The 12,427-nt window shown below is 41.9% G+C and overlaps 1 protein-coding gene across 3 annotated transcripts in view; it reads right to left on the bottom strand.

Annotated features, from left to right (window-relative positions):
* DST (dystonin) overlaps positions 1-12,427 on the bottom strand; it is a 415,725-nt gene that overhangs the window by 70,905 nt on the left and 332,393 nt on the right. For all 3 annotated transcript variants that reach the window (XM_056108983.1, XM_056108981.1, XM_056108982.1), the window contains 2 exons: positions 10,308-10,549; positions 8,883-9,089 (listed from right to left, as the gene is read on the bottom strand). In XM_056108983.1, coding sequence (XP_055964958.1) covers positions 8,883-9,089; positions 10,308-10,549 — 449 coding nt within the window. The remainder of the gene's footprint in view (positions 1-8,882; positions 9,090-10,307; positions 10,550-12,427) is intronic.

The raw sequence follows: 12,427 nt of genomic DNA, 5'->3' as shown, positions 1-12,427 counted from the left end.
ATAGGACAGGCGGACAGTATTCTGCTATTAAAGTATGACTCCTAACTAAAAAAAAGGAATATTTTATTTATCAGTTATCTGCCGTATTATAATAAGTACAAAATATTTCTCTCTGTATACAGAGTATACAACCCAAATAACCTGAGCATAATATTTAACATCTTTAAAAATTACAATTAAAAAACATGCTTAATGCTGAAAGTAGACTATAGATCAAACATGATTGCCACTCAATGTGTCTTTTGCAAACCACAACACCCAAAAGGAGAGAGAGAGAGAACAAAAGGGAATGCCCTGCCACAGAGGCAAGGTGGGATGGGGGGGGGATGGGGGGTGGGAGGGATACTGGAGCCTGTGGTGGTGGAGAATGGGAACTGGTGGAGGGATGGGTACTTGATCGTTGTATGACTGAAACTTAAGCACAAAAATGTGTAAGTCTACAACTGCACCTCATGGTGTCTCACTATAAAAATTAAAAAAAAAAAAGAAAAAGAAAAATGGATGAAGGTGATCAAAAAATAAAAACTTTCAGTTTCTAAAAAAAACATGCTTAAGAGTTTTAAAATTGAATAGTCATTCATAAACATGGTAAAAGTCCATAAAGGAAAGGAACATATATAAAGAAAATAAAAAAATCAGAGTTAATACCATTGTTAATTTAGAAACTGGTATTTGTAGAAGTTGGGAAAGACTTACAAAGGTCTGAAGTAAAAATACTGGAAAAATGGTTTTATTACCAATTATTATGCATTCTCCATTATTATGAAGATTTCTTACATCACATTCTTTGAAGTAAAATTCTAAAATAAAATCACTGTATTCTTATATACCTGGATACTTGCATTTAGGCTGTGGATTTTTTTTTTGTGATTTTATAAACAACCCTGTGATAACTATCCTGGCATAAAAATCTCTATTGATATTTCTAATACTTCCTTAGGAAGATTCCTAGACGTTGATAACCAAGTCAAAAAGCACAAACATTTTCCAAGTATCTTGCATCACAGAAGGTAACTGTAGAAGTGATCATAAAGGAATAGAGAGATCAAGTGTCACCACACGTACTAATGACAGATGTGACCAACAATGGCCTCAGTTAGAAGATTTACTGGGTCCGGGCAATTGTGAGTGTTTAAGCCCAGTCCTGATGACATGATTCACTGAGAGTACAAAACTCAGAAAAACAGCCCAAGCCTTTCTACCTGAGTGCGAAGAGTGCAAAATATCTAACACATGTTTTTCAGTCATGAAAAACAAAAAGCAACACGAAACACATACTGTTTGTGTTCCGGCTATTTTTAGTATTTACATGACAGTTCTAATAAAGAAAATCAGGCTGTTACTGCGTGTATTGATTTAATACTACTTCTGCCTTCACTAAAAGGGGAGATGGAGAGAGAGAGAGAGAGAGAGAGAGAGAGAGAGAGAGAGAGAGAGAGAGAGAGAGAGAGAGAGAAAGTCAAATAAAGCAGCCTGATGGAACCATGGAAATCGCCAAATGGGAGACAGAAACTCAAACAGTCCTTCTTTACCTAAGGCAAATATTTGTGCTGCTGAAAGAAAACAAGATTTTAAGCGAAAATTTTCCTTTTGTCTCTTCTTTGGAGATTTTTTTAAAAAGTAAACACATATTTATTCATTAGCAAAAATGGAATAGCCGCGGAGTCTACAAAAAAGCAATTTACAGTAAAGCAGGGAATTTCAGGCTGATGATTCATTCAAACAACTAGTTAGTGTGCATTTCTAGTGGAATGTAAAAAACTGTATTTTCCTCCTGAACAACATGGAGCACAGGATTTCTTTATTGTTTATACACATAGCAAACGTTACCTTCACATAAACTAAGATCATCTTTATGTCTCACAAATGCTTTCTGAGAAACACTTTACTTTTGATTTAAATGCTTTTATTTTAATTAATTTTGTTTTTTTATCCACACCCAGCGATGCTCAGGGGTTACTCCTGAGTCAGCACACAGAAATTACTCCTGGCAGGATTTGGGGGACCGTATGAATGCCAGGGACCCAACCCGGGTCAGCCGTGTGCAAGGCAAGTACCCTACTGCAGCCCCAGCTTTCTACGAAATACTGTCATGTCTTTCTTTGGCGAAATCTAACCATCGTCCTTAGCTTATATAACTAATTAATTCCCATTTTAGCTGAATCAACGCTTGAGAACTTTCCTATAATTTAGTGAACTACTTTTCATTGGCTATTTCTAAATATTCCCGAGCGACACACTCAAAATCATTGACTGAAGTGCCTAAAATACAGTATCTCCTTTAGCCTTTAGCCTTTAGCCTTTATCTCCTTTAACATCTACATCAGTAAACAATCAACCGAGACTCATTTTTTAAAAAATTAAGGTAGAATGAAGTTAACTTTGCAGAGCTTCTTATTCAGTTAGTAAATGCCAAAGCTGAGAGTCAAACATTGGTCTGACGCAGAGTCTGCACTCTCGGTTGGCCTGTTACACATCATTTGTGCTTGCAGGCATGTGGGCTTCCTGAAGGCAAAACATCCCTCTGATTTCAACGCAAACGGCTCCCACGTCAGAACAGGCAACGGGCAGTGGATCTTAACGTACTCTTTAAACGTTCTCTGGTGTCTGACACGTTGCTTTCGCACTTTTGGGGAAAGTTTCTCGAGTGGAAGTCGAAGTTAAGGACAGCGCGATAAAGTGAACCTTAACCTCAAGGACATCCTTTCTACTCCCTTTCCCTGGCCGCGGATCTTATCAATTTCTTTTGACTGGCGTTTCCTTCCATTTTTCGCAGGCACTATTCATAACCTAGCCCCTATGCTCCCACTCCCACACCACCCTGACCGGTCTAAACAAATCTCCCTTCCTCTGGGGAGGTTTCCTCCTAGTTTTTTAAAGTACATAAACAGGTGTAGGCTGATTCAGAATGATCCGCTGGCTTGTTTATTTTAATTGCCCCCAAGTCACCTCTGCGTGGTTTGATGGTGTTATTGGAGCCAGCACAGATATGCTTAGAAATTAGAAATGCTGTCGCGTATTTGGGATTCGCAGTCCCAGTGAGGTACAAATCATTTTCAAGCTTCTAACAATATACATTTTCTGTCCCTCTCGGAGAGCCTGGCAAGCCTGGCAAGCTACCGAGAGTATCCCGGCCGCACAGCAGAGCCTGGTAAGCTCCCACTGGCATATTCGATATGCCAAAAACAGTAACAATGATGGGTCTCATTCCCCTGACCCTGAAAGAGCCTCCAATATGGCACTGTTGGGAAGGACGAGTAAGGAGAGGCTGCTGAAATCTCAGGGCTGGGACGAATGGAGACGTTACGGGCGCCCGCTCCAGCAAATCGATGAACACCAGGATGACAGTGATATCGTGATACTAACAGCGGTACATTTAACCTTCAAAAAAGGCAAAGAATGATGACCTGCTACTAAGCTTAAAGGAGCACAGTGGTCTGAACTCAGGCTAAAGGTCTGTGCTTTGTAAGCAAAAAGTACCTTCCCCTATTTCCATGTTGCTCATTTGGTTCAATTTACAAACAGACAAAGAAACGTTACAAAGATATCTTACTGTGTGAGGTTCAATATGCAAACCCACATACAGTTTCTAGCCATATAGTGCACGCATTGTGAGAGAGGCAGCTGTGGTGGGCGTGTGTGTTTAAATAAAGCACACCATCATTATTTACTGAAACTGCCTTGTTCTATTCACATATTTCCTAAAAGTAATGAATGGCTTTAATTCTTTTTAAAAAGAATATCCTCTTCAAAATAACGCTTGCAAATCTGTAGAATTATATTCGGAGGCTTGTTACTGGTAGCACAGTGAATACAGGACTCACTCATTCACCCATAATTGAGCCTGTTCAATTATTTTCCAAATCAAAATAAACATCATTTACATTTACACTGGGCCCTGGGCCCTCTGATTTCAAGATTCAAAGGCACATCTTCTTGAACCTGTTATTATGATACAAGATCAAAATGAAAAATCTGAATCATGAATAATTAAAAAAAACTTCTCATTCTTTCCCATGTATTTTCTGGACACATTTAATTTGGTATTTGGAGAGCAAACATTCCACTTCTACATTCTCTAATAGTGATCTGAAATGACTGTCCACAAATACTCATGAATTTGTTCAATTCCCCAAAAGGCAAGTTATCATAAAAGTTAGGTCTGTAAAAAATTAACTTTAATGCCAGACCAAAAAAAAAAAAGACATAAATTAAGAGAGTTTACTTGAATCAGTTTAATGTAGTTAGGTTATTCTGAGACAAATTTCATCTATTAAAAAAAATTTCCAAAGCAAAAGAGTTTATTTGAATCATGTTAATATAGTTAGGTTATTCTGAGACAAATTTCATTTATTAAGACAAAAAATTCAGATTCAAGACTCACACCTCCACCTTTGTCACCTCCGAGTGTGGCTGCACTGGGGAAGATTTAGAAAGGGGTGATAGTAAACTATGTCACTAATGACATGTCTAAAAAGATGAAGAGTGGCCAAACCATGGCCATACATCAGGTGAAAAAGAGAGAATAATCGATGATTTGTTTATATGTCATGAAACAGGGAGCTAACATCTAGGTCAAAAGTTTGGTATTTTGGTTCTCTCTGTCGGTTGGTTTGGGGCCACACTCATTGAAGCTCGTGGTTTCCTCGTGGCTCCATGCAGGGCTGGGAGAGCCACATGGGCTGCCAGGGATGGGACCTCGGTCAGCTGTGTGCAGGGCAAATTCCTCAGTCGTACTCTCTCCCAGCCAGTTCTGGTCCCTCCTCTTGCATCCTTCTTCTGTTTCACTGATCTATTTCCACTGGGTAGACAGCCAACAAATCTTTGACACTTAAACTGTTTTCTAGTCCCAGTCTCAAACGCCTATAAATGGGTTAGCTCTAAAACAATTTTAGTGATGGGTCAGCTCCTTTATAAACTTGAGCGTTTTGAATTGATAAAATACCCTTTGGAGAGTTAAACAGAAACTCTGTCAAACAAGAAAGGCAAGCTACTCTATTCTGATACTTGTTTAGGAAAAATAAGATTTCACGATCCTTTCGGCTTGCATTTTCATGTCTCATAGCCATCATCGTTGGAAACATTCTTATCACATACATTTTGCCGTAACAATGGCAACTTTCCTCAGATTACTAAAGGGAGTTAGAAACAAAATGGATTAGCCTTTAAGATTTTTTTCTTCTGATGTTATTTATCAGGTGACTCCGGGGTGAGACACAATAAGATGTGGGTTAAATTCTGTTTGAAACTCTGTCTGAGGTTATAGAAAATTCACCTTACTATTCACTGCATGGGCTGGAGCTATAGCAAAGTGGTAGGGAGGTTGCCTTGCACGCAGCCAGCCTGGCAGACCCAGGTTCGATTCCTCCGCCCCTCTGGGAGAGCTTGGCAAGCTACCGAGAGTATCTCGCCCGCACGGCAAAGCCTGGCAAGCTACCCGCGACGAATTCAATATGACAAACACAGTAACAACAAGTCTCAAAAATGGAGACGTTACTGGGCCTACTCGAGCAAATCAATGAACAATGGGAGGATGGTGATGATTCACTGCATATGAATAGCTCAAAGCTCTAAATTGCCATTAGACAGATGTATTTCAAGAGAATAAACATATAAACACAGAAAATCATATGTAAAAATATCTAACAATCAGAAGATATTAATGGCACTATATGTTCATTAGGTGTTTCTGTATTCTTTCAGAAAACATGAAATTATAAAAAATAAATATTTTTATTTTTTCTGGAGGGTATATAATTTAGGTTCTAGAAGATTCATACTGAACTATTTACTTATTTTAAAAAAACTAAACACATTTGGCATACGCTTATAAAACCTTGACTAGAACTGGCTACAATTAATGAATGACTAGGGCATTTATCAGAGCTTACCAAGCACTGTAAGCATAACTTGTCACTTTACCCTTAACTGTCTCATTTTACCAAACTAACTAACCATAGTCAACTTCTTAAGAAACTCTTACTCACAAGAGTCAACAATACTTCCCTTGTTTTTCAGAAAAGCCCTAGTGCCAATCCTGAAATGTTCAAATAAATCTTGGTGGAAAACATCACATCGGTATTTTCAAATAGTTGAATAAACTTCACAAATAAATGCACTCATTTTCCTATAATAATGAGGCATACAAATTCCTCCAAACTTTGAAAACAGAGTCATGCAAATACATTCCTCAGGCATGAATGCCGCCCTCACAAAACTTTTCTGGGAAGGTCTCTTGCTAACATTGTATTTTCAGCAGGTTTTGTGATTCTAAGGCATAGAACTAAAGTGAGAAGTACAGAGAGCTTAAGGAAAAAAAATATATGTACATGTACATATGTGTGTGTGTATATATATATATGTTATACTTTTACAGTGTCCTTAGAAAATAAATAGTGAATGCTCCCACAAAATCTCCTAGATTTGTATTTTTTACTTTGGCTGATGTTTCAGGCATAGATATGAAGAGTCTTGGTAAAATGAATTGGGAGGAAAACACTGTCTAGGACCGAAGCAGCCCAAAAAACCATGAAGGCCTTTGAGACACAGACCCCATCTGAGGAGACTAGAAAACCTTTAATAAGATGCAGAACTTCAGGTCCAACCTTGGCTGGGTTGTCTGGGAGGAGAGACCCCCAGCTGGAGCAAAGGCCAGGCTAAGAGTATCAAAGAATCATCGACAGCTCCAAATTTCCCCCTGTGGCATCCACCCCAGCAACAGACTGGAGATGGAGGGCATTTGGGAAAGCATATACATCCACAAGGCCGAGGGGAAAGTGCACATTTCCCCATTCCAGGGAAGAGTCTTTCATGAGATGTGTCCTTCCTTCCTTCCTTCCTTCCTTCCTTCCTTCCTTCCTTCCTTCCTTCCTTCCTAATTTTTATTAGTGAGACACCATGAAGTACAGTTGTAGACTTACAAATTTTTTGTGCTTGGGTTTCAATTATACAATGATCAAACACCCATCCCTCCACCAGTGCCCATTTCCCACCACCACGGGTCCCAGTATCCCTCCCACCCCCCATCTCCCCCATCCCACCCTGCCTCTGTGGGATTCCCTTTTGTTCTCTCTCTCCTGTTGGGTGTTGTGGTTTGCAAAAGAGGCAATGGGTGACAATCATGTTCGGTCTATAGTCTACTTTCAGCATGCTTCTCCCATCCTGGGAGGATCTTCCCAACACCCTTTATTTGGTGCTCCCTTCTCTATCTGAGCTGCCTTTTCCCTTGGCATGTGTGGCTGGCCTCCAAGCCATGGAGTAAAATTCCTGGTACTAATCTCGGCCATTCTTGGGTGTTAGTTTCCTATTTTGTTACTTTATGTTCTCCAGATGAATGCAATCTTTCTATGTCTATCCCTTTCTTTCTGAGTCATTTCGCTTAACATGATACTTTCTTGATGGCATGCATTCTGCTTCCTGCAAATTCGCTCCAGAATCAACATGCGATGTGCATTTCTCTTGAACATGAAACTCTTTCTTTCTTCATGTTGCTCTGAGTCAATTTCTTTGAATAGAACTTATTTCAAATCACTATTTCGTCTCCTCCTAAAATTCTTTAACATGAGAGAAGGCAATGGTGCTGGGAAACCTGGCAGAATGTGGCACTGATTTCCCTTGTCCCGAAAAAAGCAATTCCTCACTCCAGCCTGTGTCCTTGGCTTCCCCAGAGCCAGGTGGCCAAGACCAGTTCCTGCACTGTGCAGACCCAGGAACTTCAGACACAGCTTGACAGCGGCCTCCTGGGGTGGGTGGGACGCTAACCTCCAGATTGCATGGGTGCTTGTAGCTAACTTGGCCAGTCTTGACCCACCCCAACTCACCTTCAGCACAACTGGCAACGTAGCCAGGAGTCAAGAGACCTGCTACAATATTCACAGGCAGTCTGAGGAACCCTCTTATTTTGGTGGGAATCAAATAACAATATTCAAATGATACTAGTTACAGCTTAGTCACACGGCTCCTGAAACTATTTAATGTACACGGGGGCCGGAGTCATAGTAACAGCAGCAAGGGCACATGCCTTGCACACGGCAGACCCAGGTTCAATCCCTGGCACCCCAGATGGTCCCCCAAGCCTGCCAGGAGTGATTCCTGAGTGCAGAGTCAGGAGTAACCCCTGAGTTATCACCGTGTAGCCCCCAAACAAACAAACAATAAACAACAAAGTACACTTTGAGATCACACCATCACAGGAAGTCTGCCCTAAGAGTCTAATGATGCAATCACGTAAATACCCAGAGATTTCAATAAAAGTTTATCAGAACATGCATGATGAACGATTACAAGATCCCAACTGCTGCTCAGAGCTGTCTGCATGAGCAGTGCATAGAGGCTGTCTATAAAATTCTTTGGAACTATAAACTGTATGAGTCATAGAGAGGTCAGGCACAATCATGGTCCCCCTGGAGTCATCTTCGACAAACACTCTCCCTTCCCCACACAACTGCTTCCTTGTTCACTCCGAAAGAACAGACCCACCCTTGGCCACAGTTGCCTGGAAGGGAACAGTTCACACTGACAGGATAACTCTGGTGTTTGCTGACAGAGATGAGATATAACTGCCCCTCAGGCAACAACACTTAACGCCTCAACAGGCATCTACGTGGGCCACAAAGCATTTTTGCCAGAAAGGCAGGACTGATCTCAAAACCGTGGCTGACCTGGCGTGGCTCAGTCTTGGACACAAAGGGGCAGATGGCTGTCAACAATGCACCAATGCGCCTTGCCCTGCATCCTGATGCTGGAGCGACTGGGTCGCATTCTTTTCCTATCCTGGCAGAACAAACGCATGGAAACGCTGCTCCCAGAAACCTTTGGTCAGGTAAGGCCTGGAAACAACTGGAGAGAATGTATCGCCCAGACAACAAACCACGGGCCCCTACCTGCTGCGACCTCAGAAGGGCAGCATCGATCTCCTCCACCTTTTGAGCGATGGTGTCGCTGACTAAGCGGTAGCGCTCGTTGTCCTCGGCCACCATTTTTTCAAGACCTTCCCGGGCCCTCCACGGTACCAGTTCCAGTAAAGCACTGCTCACTTCATTGAGGGAGTCCACTATAGCTTTGCTGTTCTGAGCTTCCTTTTTCAACTCCTGAAAACAGAATTAAGAAAACGTACCAACCTCTTGGCAACGCTGAAGAGCGTGAAGAGGCTTTTTAGCTATCCTTGGGGTGGGGGGTACGGGGGTGCTAAAGTCTTTGCAGGCAAATGATGGGATACAGTGACACCCACCCCCCACCCCAATGCCCAGATCTAGTGAACGTTCATAAACCTTCGTTGATGCAAGCTACTGTAGAAAGTGTCTACTGAGGTGTTCAGAGAACAATTCTTTTGTCAGTGTGCTAAGATTTTTTATTTGCTGAATGTACATGTTTATTTGTTGGGAGACGTTTCTGGTGCTCGCTCGAGAAAATCGATAAACAACGGGAGGATAGTGCTACAGTGCTACATGTTTAAAATTTGGGAAACTCGGGGCGGGCTGGAGAGATAGCACAGCGGGTAGGGTGTTTGCCTTGCACGCGGCCGACCTGGGTTCGATTCCCAGCATCCCATATGGGCCCCCGAGCACCGCCAGGAGTAACTCCTGAGTGCAGAGCCAGGAGTAACCCTTGTGCATCGCCAGGTGTGACCCAAAAAGCAAAACAAAAAAAAAATTGGGAAACAAAACCAAGCAAGTTAATGCAAAGTGATCTTTACTATTCCGTAACCCGGAAGTGATCGGGTACTAGAAAAGTCAAATTAAAGAGAAAAGCCCAAGTCAGAATAATGCATAATATGACCCTCAAAATGAGGACATACTGGCTTTCAATCATTCTAGCTTCAACACCCAGGCTCAGGGAGCTTGAGCCTCATGTATACTCCTATGTTTAAGGATAATAAAAAACAGAGCCTGAGATCTGAAAAAAAAAAAATTAACTTACACAATGATCAGCAAGGCTGAGTATGATTTCTGTACTGTAATCCTAAAAGCTACTTCTTGCTATGTATCCCTCTTATAAAATGGCTATTCTAAGCAAAGAACAATAACCATTTCCCTTGCTTTGTTTTTCTCCCATCATTCTAGCTCTTGTGTAACAGGCTGCCCCAAACAGCAGACCCTGGAAGCGCATTATAATACCGTGTTTTCATCTTGGAGCTCCTAAATGTTTAAACAGTTGATCTGCTGCCAATTTCCGCTGGGTTCCCACCCACCCCGGCCTCCTTTAGCGTACACTAGTGATGATACGAAACAAATCAAGCTTCGTTTCAGTGTGAATATGACTCCCGGAAAGATGACACAGTGACCCAGAATGGATAAATCTGAGCGTACTTTTTGCCGGGCTTGTGCTTGGCTAGCGGCTTCTCCCTTCAGAACCTGGGTTTCATAGGAAAGCAATTCCACCTCCACTTTGTCTAGCCAGGTGCAGAGCTCCTCGTGCGTGGAGTGTAGCCGTCTCGACAGCTGCAGGGCCTGGTCCAGGATCTTGGCGACGTCCGCACTCAATTTTGTAATGTCTTTGTACCTTGCTTTAATGGCTTCCAATTTATCTTGAATTATTAAGACTTCATCACCTAAAATTTCAAAGGCAAGTTATATCTCACAAAAGAAAAACAAGGGGGGGGGGAGAAATGGGTTCTTTGCATATTATTGTTTGCTGATGAGATTTTCTGGAAGGGGGACAAAAGGAGGAGACTTTTCTTGAAAGGATTTTTTTTTGAATTTTTATTAGTGAAACACCCTGAGGTACAGTTGTAGACTTACAAATTTTGGTGCTTGGGTTTCAGTTATACAATGATCGAACACCCATCCCTCCACCAGTGCCCATTCTCCACCACCACTGATCCCAGTATCCCTCCCACCCCCCATCCCCCCATCCCACCCTCCCTCTGTGGCAGGTCATCTTGAAAGAATCTTGAGTCAAGAAAAAGAGGCCCTTGCTCAGAAAGAGAAGGGAACACGAAATAAAGGGTGTTGGGAGGATCCGCCCAAGATGGGAGAGCATGCTGAGGGTAGACTATCGACCAAACATGATTGCCACTCAATGCCTCTTTTGCAGACCACAGCACTCAAGAGGAGAGAGAGGGAAATGCCCTGCCACAGAGGCAGGGTGGGATGGGGGCTGGGGGGAGGGAAGGGATACTGGGATCTGTGGTGGTGGGAAATGGGCACCGGTGGAGGGATGGGTGTTTGATCATTGTACAATTGAAACCCAAGCACAAAAATGTGTAAGTCTACAACTGTACCTCATGATGTCTCACTATTAAAACAAAACAAACAAAAAAAAAAAGAGGCCCTTTCTGGGACGTAATCTCTTCCAGGACTTCTGACATGCAAACAGTAGAACCGGAAAGGGTCACAGTGACCTCAAAAGGTCACAGTGACCTCAGTTACATAGGAAGCAGTCTTTCCCTTTTGTATCTATTTATGTGGTATTTTCTGTTTTAGGGCTAATATACTGGCTTTGTGGACTATTAACTTTTCCAGGGTACTGGCTTTCTGTGTCCCTGTTTACCAAGTAGAAGTACAGAACCTTGTTCATAAGGCTGTGACCAAAACCCAGTTTTTATTGATAAAGTATTAAGGACAGTACCTGGCATATGGATATGCATATCATACAAATGTTGTTAATTAAAAAAAAAACCTACAGAATTTTAAATATAATCTCATTGAAAACTCATGTGGTTTATGAAAAATACATTTATCGGACTTTCCTACCAGATTCTCACTTGCCTCTACCTTTTTTTTAGAGACACAGAGAAACGGAATCCTGGATTTTAGATTCCCAGTTCTAATTTCAGATACTATATTGAATTACTTCAACTCATAATGAATGGTACTTGCTCCCACTACACACATGCCTGTGCGAAAGAGAGAGAGAGATGGAGAGAGAGAGAGAGAGAGAGAGACAGAGAGACAGAGACAGAGAGAGAGAGACAGAGAGAGAGAGAGAACTGGATATAGGTATAGTAAAACTTTCTCAAGACCAAAGGAATTACAAAAGCAAGTAATTGGCTTGTTTTCTTAGTAAGCATGAAGAAATAAAACCTGGGATCCGTCACAGTAAGTATCACTGAATGCAATTTGTTTTAAAACTAAATTAATGCAAAAAAACCTAAATAAGTGCACACACAAACACAAATGCTAACACACACGCACACACACACACGCACACACACACACCCCAGTGGGAAAAGAATCTAGTTCCATTAGATTCTCTGATCTTCTAGCTCCCAGGGACGCTGTGCTTTAGGTTATGAGTAATCCACACTAGTTCTCTTAAGATCTAAGTGAGATCATGAGAAAAAGTTGGGACCACATTCCACCGACTGCCCTCCCGACACCCCCCTGCAACCCAGCTCCACACCGCTCTTTCAATCATCCCCCAGTCAAGTCGGAGAGTGCCCTCAACATGGAAAAAGAATTTTGCTTCTCCCCCACGGCTAAAATAT

This window comes from Sorex fumeus, unplaced genomic scaffold (assembly GCF_029834395.1).
Source record: "Sorex fumeus unplaced genomic scaffold, SorFum_2.1 ptg000241l, whole genome shotgun sequence".
NCBI classification, from domain to species: Eukaryota; Metazoa; Chordata; class Mammalia; order Eulipotyphla; family Soricidae; genus Sorex; species Sorex fumeus.
This window is presented reverse-complemented; position numbering and strand designations above follow the sequence as displayed.